Source organism: Phalangium opilio, unplaced genomic scaffold (assembly GCF_054372755.1).
Source record: "Phalangium opilio isolate 3A_F unplaced genomic scaffold, DU_Popi_V2 ptg000209l_1, whole genome shotgun sequence".
Lineage (NCBI taxonomy): Eukaryota > Metazoa > Arthropoda > Arachnida > Opiliones > Phalangiidae > Phalangium > Phalangium opilio.
The window spans coordinates 6,218,300-6,230,599 of NW_028324217.1; the positions used below are offsets into that span (position 1 = coordinate 6,218,300).

Genomic DNA, 12,300 nt, shown 5'->3' on the forward strand with positions numbered 1-12,300 from the left:
AGTTAAATGAAAGCGTTTTGGTAAAATAGTGTCGCGTAGGCACCCAGGTTATGTAAAATTGTATTATGTAAGTTGTAGGCAACTTATATTTGAGAATAATTGCTCGCAATTAACATTAAATTGCGTTTAAATTGAGCACCACATTCATATGACACATTAACAAATTAAATTTCATTACTTTAATAGTTATGTTAAATAAAAGCATTTTGGACAGTTCAAACCGCTGTGGCCGTGGTTTTCCTTTAGCAATATTTTGAGGCACCCTTACCGTAAGTTTAATTGGCACAATTTACTTTTTATAGTGTTTAATTTGAACATCACACTCAAATAGCATTATAATCCAAGTTAGATTTAATTTCATACTTAATTAACTAAAATATTCACATTTTGGTAAAATTCTTACCCCAGTAGACAAGATTACGAAAGTCTTGTTGCCTTCCTCAGTTTAAGTATGATTGCTACTCGTAATTAACTTAAATAATCGCATTTTCTGTAAAATAGTATATTTGGAGGCACCCACGAATCTGTAAAATAATGTGTTGTAGGCACCATGAATTTAAGTGAGAAAATAGCTAGTTATTAACTATTTAAGTAGTGTATATTAAACCAAACACGTTTCTGATTATGTATAGTAAATTTGAATTAATTTGACCCGTAATTAACTTAAATAATTCATTTTCTGTAAAATAGTGTGTTGTAGACACCCTGAATTTAAGTGAGAAAATAGCTAGTTATTAACTATTTAAGTAGTGTATATTAAACCAAACACGTTTCTGATTATGTAGAGTAAATTTGAATTAATTTGACCCGTAATTAACTTAAATATAAGCATTTTCTGTAAAATAGTGTGTTGTAGACACCCCGAATTTAAGTGAGAAAATAGCTAGTTATTAACTATTTAAGTAGTGTATATTAAACCAAACACGTTTCTGATTATGTATAGTAAATTTGAATTAATTTGACCAGTAGTTAACTTAAATAATCGCATTTTCTGTAAAATAGTGCCTCCTGTAAGTCATCTTTTCCCGAGTACAAAATCTGTATGCACCCTTAAATTTAAGTATATTTGATAGAAATTAACTTTTAAACGCGTTTATATTATAGAGCGTAATATTCTTAGTAGATGTAGGTAATTTGAATTAATTTGACCCGTAATTAACTTAAATAATCGCATTTTCTGTAAAATAGTGCCTCCTGTAAGTCATCTTTTCCCGAGTACAAAATCTGTATGCACCCTTAAATTTAAGTATATTTGATAGAAATTAATTTTTAAACGCGTTTATATTATAGAGCGTAATATTCTTAGTAGATGTAGGTAATTTGAATTAATTTGACCCGTAATTAACTTAAATTTAAGCATTTTCTGTAAAATAGTGCCTCCTGTAAGTCATCTTTTCCCGAGTACATAATCTGTATGCACCCTTAATTTTAAGTATATTTGGTAGAAATAAATTTTTAAACGCGTTTATATTATAGAGCGTAATATTCTTAGTAGATGTAGGTAATTTGAACTAATTTGATCGGTAATTATCTTAAATAATCGCATTTTCTGTAAAATAGTATATTTGGAGGCACCCACGAATCTGTAAAATAATGTGTTGTAGGCACCATGAATTTAAGTGAGAAAATAGCTAGTTATTAACTATTTAAGTAGTGTATATTAAACCAAACACGTTTCTGATTATGTATAGTAAATTTGAATTAATTTGACCCGTAATTAACTTAAATAATTCATTTTCTGTAAAATAGTGTGTTGTAGACACCCTGAATTTAAGTGAGAAAATAGCTAGTTATTAACTATTTAAGTAGTGTATATTAAACCAAACACGTTTCTGATTATGTAGAGTAAATTTGAATTAATTTGACCCGTAATTAACTTAAATATAAGCATTTTCTGTAAAATAGTGTGTTGTAGACACCCCGAATTTAAGTGAGAAAATAGCTAGTTATTAACTATTTAAGTAGTGTATATTAAACCAAACACGTTTCTGATTATGTATAGTAAATTTGAATTAATTTGACCAGTAGTTAACTTAAATAATCGCATTTTCTGTAAAATAGTGCCTCCTGTAAGTCATCTTTTCCCGAGTACAAAATCTGTATGCACCCTTAAATTTAAGTATATTTGATAGAAATTAACTTTTAAACGCGTTTATATTATAGAGCGTAATATTCTTAGTAGATGTAGGTAATTTGAATTAATTTGACCCGTAATTAACTTAAATAATCGCATTTTCTGTAAAATAGTGCCTCCTGTAAGTCATCTTTTCCCGAGTACAAAATCTGTATGCACCCTTAAATTTAAGTATATTTGATAGAAATTAATTTTTAAACGCGTTTATATTATAGAGCGTAATATTCTTAGTAGATGTAGGTAATTTGAATTAATTTGACCCGTAATTAACTTAAATTTAAGCATTTTCTGTAAAATAGTGCCTCCTGTAAGTCATCTTTTCCCGAGTACATAATCTGTATGCACCCTTAATTTTAAGTATATTTGGTAGAAATAAATTTTTAAACGCGTTTATATTATAGAGCGTAATATTCTTAGTAGATGTAGGTAATTTGAACTAATTTGATCGGTAATTATCTTAAATATAAGCATTTTCTGTAAAATAGTATATTTGGAGGCACCCATGAATCTGTAAAATAGTGTGTTGTAGACACCCCGAATTTAAGTGAGAAAATAGCTAGTTATTAACTATTTAAGTAGTGTATATTAAACCAAACACGTTTCTGATTATGTATAGTAAATTTGAATTAATTTGACCCGTAATTAACTTAAATAATTCATTTTCTGTAAAATAGTGTGTTGTAGACACCCTGAATTTAAGTGAGAAAATAGCTAGTTATTAACTATTTAAGTAGTGTATATTAAACCAAACACGTTTCTGATTATGTAGAGTAAATTTGAATTAATTTGACCCGTAATTAACTTAAATATAAGCATTTTCTGTAAAATAGTGTGTTGTAGACACCCCGAATTTAAGTGAGAAAATAGCTAGTTATTAACTATTTAAGTAGTGTATATTAAACCAAACACGTTTCTGATTATGTATAGTAAATTTGAATTAATTTGACCAGTAATTAACTTAAATAATCGCATTTTCTGTAAAATAGTGCCTCCTGTAAGTCATCTTTTCCCGAGTACAAAATCTGTATGCACCCTTAAATTTAAGTATATTTGATAGAAATTAACTTTTAAACGCGTTTATATTATAGAGCGTAATATTCTTAGTAGATGTAGGTAATTTGAATTAATTTGACCCGTAATTAACTTAAATAATCGCATTTTCTGTAAAATAGTGCCTCCTGTAAGTCATCTTTTCCCGAGTACAAAATCTGTATGCACCCTTAAATTTAAGTATATTTGATAGAAATTAATTTTTAAACGCGTTTATATTATAGAGCGTAATATTCTTAGTAGATGTAGGTAATTTGAATTAATTTGACCCGTAATTAACTTAAATTTAAGCATTTTCTGTAAAATAGTGCCTCCTGTAAGTCATCTTTTCCCGAGTACATAATCTGTATGCACCCTTAAATTTAAGTATATTTGGTAGAAATAAATTTTTAAACGCGTTTATATTATAGAGCGTAATATTCTTAGTAGATGTAGGTAATTTGAACTAATTTGATCGGTAATTATCTTAAATATAAGCATTTTCTGTAAAATAGTATATTTGGAGGCACCCATGAATCTGTAAAATAGTGTGTTGTAGACACCCCGAATTTAAGTGAGAAAATAGCTAGTTATTAACTATTTAAGTAGTGTATATTAAACCAAACACGTTTCTGATTATGTATAGTAAATTTGAATTAATTTGACCCGTAATTAACTTAAATAATTCATTTTCTGTAAAATAGTGTGTTGTAGACACCCTGAATTTAAGTGAGAAAATAGCTAGTTATTAACTATTTAAGTAGTGTATATTAAACCAAACACGTTTCTGATTATGTAGAGTAAATTTGAATTAATTTGACCCGTAATTAACTTAAATATAAGCATTTTCTGTAAAATAGTGTGTTGTAGACACCCCGAATTTAAGTGAGATAATAGCTAGTTATTAACTATTTAAGTAGTGTATATTAAACCAAACACGTTTCTGATTATGTATAGTAAATTTGAATTAATTTGACCCGTAATTAACTTAAATATAAGCATTTTCTGCAAAATAGTAAGTTGTAGTCACCCTTAAATTTAAGTAAATTAGTTCGGAATTAAGTTTTAATATGGTTTATAATATAGATCATAGTTTACTTATTATATATATGCAATTTTGAACCAGTTTCACCGGTAATTAACTTAAATCTAAGTCTTTTTCTGTAAAACTACTGCTATAGTAGTTTTCCTACTGAGGGCACTTGTAGGCACTTTCTGTAATTCTGTAAAAAAGTGGCGGCCGTTTTTTTCCCAATGGATGTTGTAAGTATTTCTACAGCCAATATTACAATGTTTTCTGTTGAATTAATAGTTTACAATGATGTGCATGTTAAGAAATTATGTTAATCATATTCTAGTCAATTATTATGCCTGTTTATAATGGTGAAAAATGGTTGGATGAAACATTAGATTCTGTTCGTCAGCAAACATTTTCAGGGAGCATACAGCTGTCAGTCTATAATGACAGTAGTACTGTAAGAGATCTTTTGAATTAATTTGAACTGCTTTTATATTACGTCAGGAAATATTGTTAATTATGAGACTATTCAAATGGTAGTAACAAATATATGTTATGTTTTTTATGTCAAATAAGGATGGGTCTAATGAAATTCTAAGAAAATGGGGTGAAGTATTGAAATCACGTGGTATTGACTTCATTATTAATGAAAGTGAGCCTGATACTGGGCCCAAAGGAGGTATACAAATTTTTATCAAATTAATTGACTAATGGCCGAGGGGTCGGACGTTTGGCATTTTAGTGTACGGGATTTTGAGATTTCAAGATTTTGACAAAGATTTTGAGATTTTGCCCCAGATTTTGAGATTCTGACTCAGATTTTAGAAATCTGGAAATCTAGTCCAAGATTTTAAAATTTCGGGATTTTAAAGGAGATTTTCAGATTTCGAAGAAGATTTCGGGATTTTGTTCCGGATTTTCAGATTTCGAAGAAGATTTCGGGATTTTGTTCCGGATTTTCAGATTTTGAAGGAGATTTCGGGCTTTGGAACAAGATTTTCAGATTTTGAAGGAGATTTTCAGATTTTGAAGGAGATTTTCAGATTTTGAAGGAGATTTTTCAGATTTTGAGGAGATTTTTCAGATTTTGAGGAGATTTTTCAGATTTTGAGGAGATTTTCTGATTTTGATATTTTAGGATGAGATTTCGGGATTTTACGTTAAGATTTCGGGATTTGTAGATTTTAATGTGAGATTTCGGGATTTTAGGTGAAGATTTCGGAATTTTCAGATTTTAAAATAAGGATTTCGGGATTTTCAGATTTTAAGGTAGGGATTTTGGGATTTCTAGATTTTGACGTGAGATTTTAAAATTTTCAGATTTTGACGTGAGATTTTAAAATTTTCAGATTTTGACGTGAGATTTTAAGATTTTTAGATTTTGACGTGAGATTTCGGGATTTTGAGATTTTCGAGAGAGATTTTAAACAGATTTCAAACGAAGCGTACGGGATTTTGACAAACGTCCGACCCCTCGCTAATGGCACCCCATGTTATTTCCCCATAGTGCTTAATACAGTCGAAGCCAGAGGGCTGCCATTACCCTATAGAAATTATTTCTTTGCTAGAATTGATTAACGAGTAAATTAAAATTATTCTTAAATTTGTTATTTAGTGGGTTATGCTAAAAATAAATCTGTGGCACAGAGTAATGGAAGGTTCTTATGCTTTCTTGATGCTGTGAGTGATAGATACATTTTTGAAAGACATACACTTTTGTGTCTCTCTTATCTTATCTTATGTCTTAAAGGGGAACAAGAGAGGGGTGTCAGTGGGAGTTTTTTGAAAAACGTCATTTATTATAAGAGTGGCTCAAAATTATCACACTTAAAGTTAATAGAACAAATTAAAAAGCTCTTAAGAGAATCGTCAGCTGAAGATTCACGCTCGCAACAGAATGCAATTATTATTAGGAAAGTTAAGAGGCAATTTTTAGCTTCTTTCATAACCTCATTTCACTAGAAAATTGTTGTTAAACCTAAATTAACATTTATGCTACATTCCCAGCTCGCCCCCATACGCAAACCAAGTGCATTGATGTATTTGAAACATTTACATCCATCCTGTCACTTATTACTTTACATAAAGGTCGTACTGAAGCTTATTGTTCCGTACTGTTTCTTTTCCCTTCATTTATAATCCTAGCAGTCTTTTAGTTTTATTTGCCCTTAATGCCAATAGGTACATTTTTAGTTGCTCTTAATGCCAGTAGATACATTTTTAATTGAGCTTAATACCAATAGATGTCGCTAGCGTGTTGGGTAGGAAGTTTCGGTTTTACGAATTTCACCCTCAATTTTGTTATATTATTGATCACACTTCAATAGGGATAGTTCGTTCCTCCAAAAAGATAACGCAAGCATGTTCCAAACGCCCCCTAGCAGCAGCTACTATCCCTAACAGGAAGTATAAGAAAATTGGACCAAATATCACGTGGTCTATGACGTCAAAATTGATGGCGCTATATCTACATCCGTTTTGGTCCAATAAATTTGGGGAATAAAGAGGGGAATCAAGGAATAATTCGGAACATGTAGTTGGCGATAGCAATACATGGGAAACCCAGTTAGTGAACAATCCCTAGCGTTAAGGACTAGTTTAAAAATATTCTTAGTTCCCAGACTGTTGTTATTGATCCTTCAATGACGTTTTACATAAAGTTTCTCATCTCACAGCGCCCTCTCTTGGCCTTATTAATTTTACAAACCAAATTTTTAATTATTACTATATATACATGTATAAACTTAGGATGATGTAATGCATCCTCACCGTATTGAGAAACAATTTTTAGCGGCGCATAATAAAACTGATACGGTATAACAAAATAATCGTTAAGCAGGGTTCATACAAACCTGGAAAACCTGGAAAAATCAGGGAAATAAATAGTTGACAAAATCTCAGGGAAAACTCAGGGAAATTTAGAATTTTTAATAAAATTCAGGGAAATTTGCGTCAAACAGGGGCCGAGTAATTAAACAAAATGTTCATAAACATACCCTCCATAGGATTAACATTACACTAAATTTTGGACGCTCATAACTCAGGTTATATTAGAGATACGGGGATGTCCTTTGAGTATGTTATATTCTTATTTGCCCCCAATTAAACCATACTAAAAACTTTGGGCTGCTTCAAACAGGGGCCGAGTAATTAAGCAAAATGTTCATAAACATCCCCTCCATAGGATTAACATTACACTATACTTTGGAGGCTCATAACTCTGGTTCTACTAGAGATACGGGGATGTCCTTTGAGTATGTTATATTCTTATTTGCCCCCAATTAAACCATACTAAAAACTTTGGGCTGCTTCAAACAGGGGCCGAGTAATTAAGCAAAATGTTCATAAACATACCCTCCATAGGATTAACATTACACTAAATTTTGGAGACTCATAACTCTGGTTCTACTAGAGATACGGGGATGTCCTTTGAGTATGTTATATTCTTATTTGCCCCCCATTAAACCATACTAAAAACTTTGGGCTGCTTCAAACAGGGGCCGAGTAATTAAGCAAAATGTTCATAAACATACCCTCCATAGGATTAACATTACACTAAATCTTGGAGACTCATAACTCTGGTTATATTAGAGATACGGGGATGTCCTTTGAGTATGTTATATTCTTATTTGCCCCCAATTAAACCATACTAAAAACTTTGGGCTGCTTCAAACAGGGGCTGAGTAATTAAGCAAAATGTTCATAAACATACCCTCCATAGGATTAACATTACACTAAATTTTGGAGACTCATAACTCTGGTTATATTAGAGATACGGGGATGTCCTTTGATTATGTAATAGTCTTATTTGCCCCCCCCCTCCTTCGTTAACATTTGCTCCATAGGATACTCCATATACGGGGAAAACCTGGAAAGCTCAGGGAAATTGGTTTTCCAAAAGTTGTATGAACCCTGTTAAGGTTAATTCGTTATAATAACACTTAAATTACAATGGTATAATTAAAAATAGTTAATCGGCTCTAAACTACATCGACTGCCCGAGGGTTCAACTGAAAGATTTATTAATTGGGCTAATAACATGAATGAGAAACAACTTTACACACAAATTTACACTTCACACGGTCCCACGATTTTAATGCCGACTTGGTTCTGTTCACGAAGCGTTTTCGATAAAGTTGGGGGTTTCGATGAATCTGGAAAAGTATTTTCTGGTTTAATGGAAAAGTTCAGGGAACATAACATTATACCAAGAAGTGATATCTAGTTTACTAGGGAGAAGGTATTAGGTGCCTTAGTATAGAGTTATTTCGGTTGAGAGGGGGAGTGAACTGTGTATCCCCTACGTTAGGGGCAACTTTGAAGTAGAGAATACTATTTGCCCCCGGAAGGGAAGGGGAGGGGGGGATATCACTAAGGTAAGAGATAGAGGGTTATGACGTTGCCGTATATGGGAAAGAAATTACTCTATTCGCGCGCCATATTGCTAATCCCCCTTTCAAAATACAAGGGGGGGGGGGACGTAAAAGGAGGCCGGCCTATTTCGCCTCTCCTCAGCAGTCTGGGAAATAGCACACTTCCTCTGGTCCAAAACCAGTTTATTAATTGCTTGGACTAGTTTTTTAATTCAAAAAGTGGGGGTTACTGGTCCTCGACTCCTCGGGACCAGTTTATTAATTGAAAATCTATAGGAGAACAAAGGCTGGGACCACTACGGAGTACGGAGACCAGTTTATTATTTAGGACACTAGGGGGGTCACTGGTCCCAAGGACTAGTTTAAAAATTATCCTTATTTCCCAGACTGCTCCTCAGTCGGAAAATACGTAATTTTCGTCATTCGCCTCGCGCTGACGTGATTTTTCAAGAACCAATGAGATGCTGGCTGGTTGTAATTTAGAGGCGGGGATTAACTCCGGACCTACGTCTTTTGGACTGGATATAAAGCTAGTATAACTGTCGCGAATTTATACCTTCTCCCTAGTAAACTATATATTGCTTCTTGGTATAATGTTATGTTGGCTGACTTTCCTTTTACATGACGTGGAATTATATCAATATAATTTAAATTTAAAATGTTTAAATTAATTAAGGGTACTCCTGAAGATTTAATATTTTTCTATCGGCATTTAAATTTGGGAGGGAAAATTCTAAGAGTTGACGAAGATCTCTTAATGTACCGATACCATCCTGAAGCGACTACGTTTTCAATTAAAGAGTACGTTAGAACTAAGACCATTAACAACCCTCGGGACTCGCAACGCAAGCTTTTTACTTTTCGTGGTTTTCTGTTACGCGCGATCCTAGCGACCCTTGCGGTATATTGAGGAAACTTTTAGGGGGTACCGAATTTCCGGTTTACAGGTTCCTCTTTGCTATTTAAAAATGGCGGATCACGACGATGAAGTCGAGAATGAAAATGTTAACGTGTACATATTTTTTTAACTACCATATTGCAGATATTAAGGTAATTTTGCGATATATTATTTTGCCATTTTATCATAATTGTATATTAAACCTTTGCGGCCTCGGCCTCCGAATTTAGAAGAAGACGATCTTATTTCTTTTTTTTTAAGCGATATCCGGAACCGGAAGTTCCGTACACCCTATAAGTTTCTATCCGTTGCCACTTGGTGGCACCCTTGTCGCGAAAACAGCCGTAACTCCTAGAGGCGGAAATTTCAATACGAGGATCTTATTGCGTTGCTAGTCCCGGGGGTTGTAAATGGTCTTTTTTATATTATTGGTCTCATTTTGAAGATATCATTGAGCTCAAACATAGATTAGGTGAATATTTGTAATACGTATAATTTAAACATTAGGGAAACCATATGGAATATTCGTATCAACGAAATTTCTAATAATATTTTAATAAAATGGGAATCATTTACAATTTGGAATGCTGGCAAACAAGGCCGCAAATTTTATCGTTCGTTGACTGATGAACTTCGAAAGAAAGTATGTTTTAAGTTCAATTGATATTGAATAATGGGACTGTAAAGAAGCGGTATCGAAGGGAGGGTGAAAATTTATTTGAAATACGTCAGAGGCACTTGACCGAGGAGAGGCTTGGTTTAAAGGCCGACTTCCATCGAACTGAAAACCGAGCATCGAGACTAACAATGGAGCGATCGTGCCGATTTTCGAATCCCGGCTGGGGTAAATGTTGGAAAGGTTCTAGCTAACTGAAAGCCGTGCGAACTGAAGATGAACAATAGAGAATTTCCTTCAGGGGGAAAGCAAAAATTCGAGAGGAAATAAATTTAAAAGGATTTCTATTGTTCATCTGCAGTTCGCTAGAACCACATTGCACGGCTTTCAGTTAGCGAGAACCCTTCCAACTTTTGACCCAGCGGGGCTTCGAAAATCGGCACGGTCGCTTCATTGTTAGTCTCCATGCTCGGTTTTCAGTTCGCTAGAACTCTTTTCGATGGAAGTCGGCCTTTAAAGAAACTTAGTTCGTTTTACAGGGTTCATACAAACCTGGTAAACAGGGAAATAAATAGTTGACAAAAACCTCAGGGAAAACTCAGGAAAATTTCGAATTTTTAGTAAAATTCAGGGAAATCAGGGAAATTTGCGTCAAACAGGGGCCTAGTGATTAAAGAGTAAGTAAAGACATTTTGACTACTTCTTAAATTTCTATAGAAATCATACATTTCTATAGATTTCAACGTCCTCATTCAGAATAAAATAAATTTTCACCAAAAATCCGCCTCTAAATATTTAAAAATTAACTTCAAATATTGATAAAAAAAGAGGTGCTAAAATTGCCGCCAAATAGAATTGAATTTGTCTATGCGGTCTGACGTCACAGCTTAGGGATTTAGACCGCTCTGATAGTAGTAAAATTGGTACTTTTCTTTCCATATTTTCCCACCAGTTAGCATCTCGCCTCCTACTGATAGTGCTAGACTGCCAGTGCAGCCAGTCTCCTTTGAGGTTTAGTAGGAAACCGAAGCGGTCTGGGAGTTTTTTCACTAGCCGCGGTAGTATTTGGTAGTATCCAGTCAGAAATATTATCTTAGAGGGACTGAATTAGACGCGCCTTCCCATAACAAACCAATGCATTATACCAGCCAATAACGGAGCCGCCTCACTTGACGTCAGATCTATATTGCACGTGTTCAATGTTTACAAAAGTTGCCTTTTCTAAATCTCGTTTTGTTTTCATTATAATTCAATAACCGCTCGTCGGATTTTTATAAAACTTTAGAAATGAACATTTTTCACTTTATATTTACCAAAAATGAAGGAATTAACCTTTCCAGGAAAATGTCTTTACTTACTCTTTAAGGAAAATGTTCGTGAACATACCCTCCATAGAATTAACATTACACTATACTTTGGAGGCTCATAACACTGGTTATATTAGCGATACGGGGATGTCCTTTGATTATGTAATAGTCCTATAACTCCTTCGTTAACATACTCCATATAGGGGGAAAAACCTGGAAAACTCAGGGAAGTATATGGGGAAAAACCTGGAAAACTCAGGGAAGTATATGGGGAAAAACATGGAAAACTCAGGGAAGTATATGGGGAAAAACCTGGAAAACTCAGGGAAGTATATGGGGAAAAACCTGGAAATCTCAGGGAAATTTGTTTTCCAAAAGTTGTATGAACCCTGGTTTTATCAGAAGGGGATAATAGAAGAAGGACGACACTCTAGTTATGTAACATGATTTTTCCAAGGCTGACCCTTTTTGTTTGCTCTCCGGCTCATCCAACTTCAGATGGGCATCGCACCTTGGGGTGAATTCTATAACTGTTCGGTACTAAATCCTCAGCAACCAACCCACAAACCTCTTCTGTGACTTATTCCAAATAAATTTACCCGAGCGTCGATGCCTTCTTTACAATCCCTTTATTAATATTCTTGGCACTAAAAATATTTTTCGTTCAATTAACGATTTCAACAAATTAACTACCGTAGGTGATTGCCTTTTGCGACGTCGATGCTAAAAAAATTGCAAAAGGTTTTTACATTTACGAGGATAGCAAAGTAAATACTTGGCAGTATTTAATTCTTTTTAACAATTAATCTTCTTAATGGAGGGGGGGTGTAATCCTGAATTAATTAGGAATTACCCAGGCCAAAGATACCCGTCGTACATTTCAGTCAAGCGAAAAAACCTTTTGTAATCTGCATGAAACAAGTTA

At 33.6% G+C, this 12,300-nt stretch overlaps 1 protein-coding gene across 7 annotated transcripts in view; it reads left to right on the forward strand.

Annotated features, from left to right (window-relative positions):
- Positions 1 to 12,300, forward strand: part of LOC149618695 (queuosine-tRNA galactosyltransferase-like) — a 30,803-nt gene that overhangs the window by 1,432 nt on the left and 17,071 nt on the right. For 3 of the 7 annotated variants that reach the window (XR_016375431.1, XM_089855202.1, XM_089855201.1), the window contains exons 2-11: positions 4,406 to 4,426; positions 4,522 to 4,638; positions 4,758 to 4,860; positions 5,797 to 5,861; positions 6,930 to 6,995; positions 8,152 to 8,343; positions 9,231 to 9,355; positions 9,960 to 10,095; positions 12,074 to 12,142; positions 12,222 to 12,296. Coding sequence is in view for 3 of the 7 variants with exons in the window: in XM_089855202.1 (XP_089711328.1) it covers positions 4,418 to 4,426; positions 4,522 to 4,638; positions 4,758 to 4,860; positions 5,797 to 5,861; positions 6,930 to 6,995; positions 8,152 to 8,343; positions 9,231 to 9,355; positions 9,960 to 10,095; positions 12,074 to 12,142; positions 12,222 to 12,296 (957 nt within the window). In the remaining 4 variants the exon portion in view is untranslated. Of the gene's footprint in view, positions 1 to 4,402; positions 4,427 to 4,521; positions 4,639 to 4,757; positions 4,861 to 5,796; positions 5,862 to 6,929; positions 6,996 to 8,151; positions 8,344 to 9,230; positions 9,356 to 9,959; positions 10,096 to 12,073; positions 12,143 to 12,221; positions 12,297 to 12,300 lie in introns of those variants that run through there. The other 4 variants (XR_016375432.1, XM_089855204.1, XM_089855197.1 and 1 more) reach the window with 3 other exon arrangements.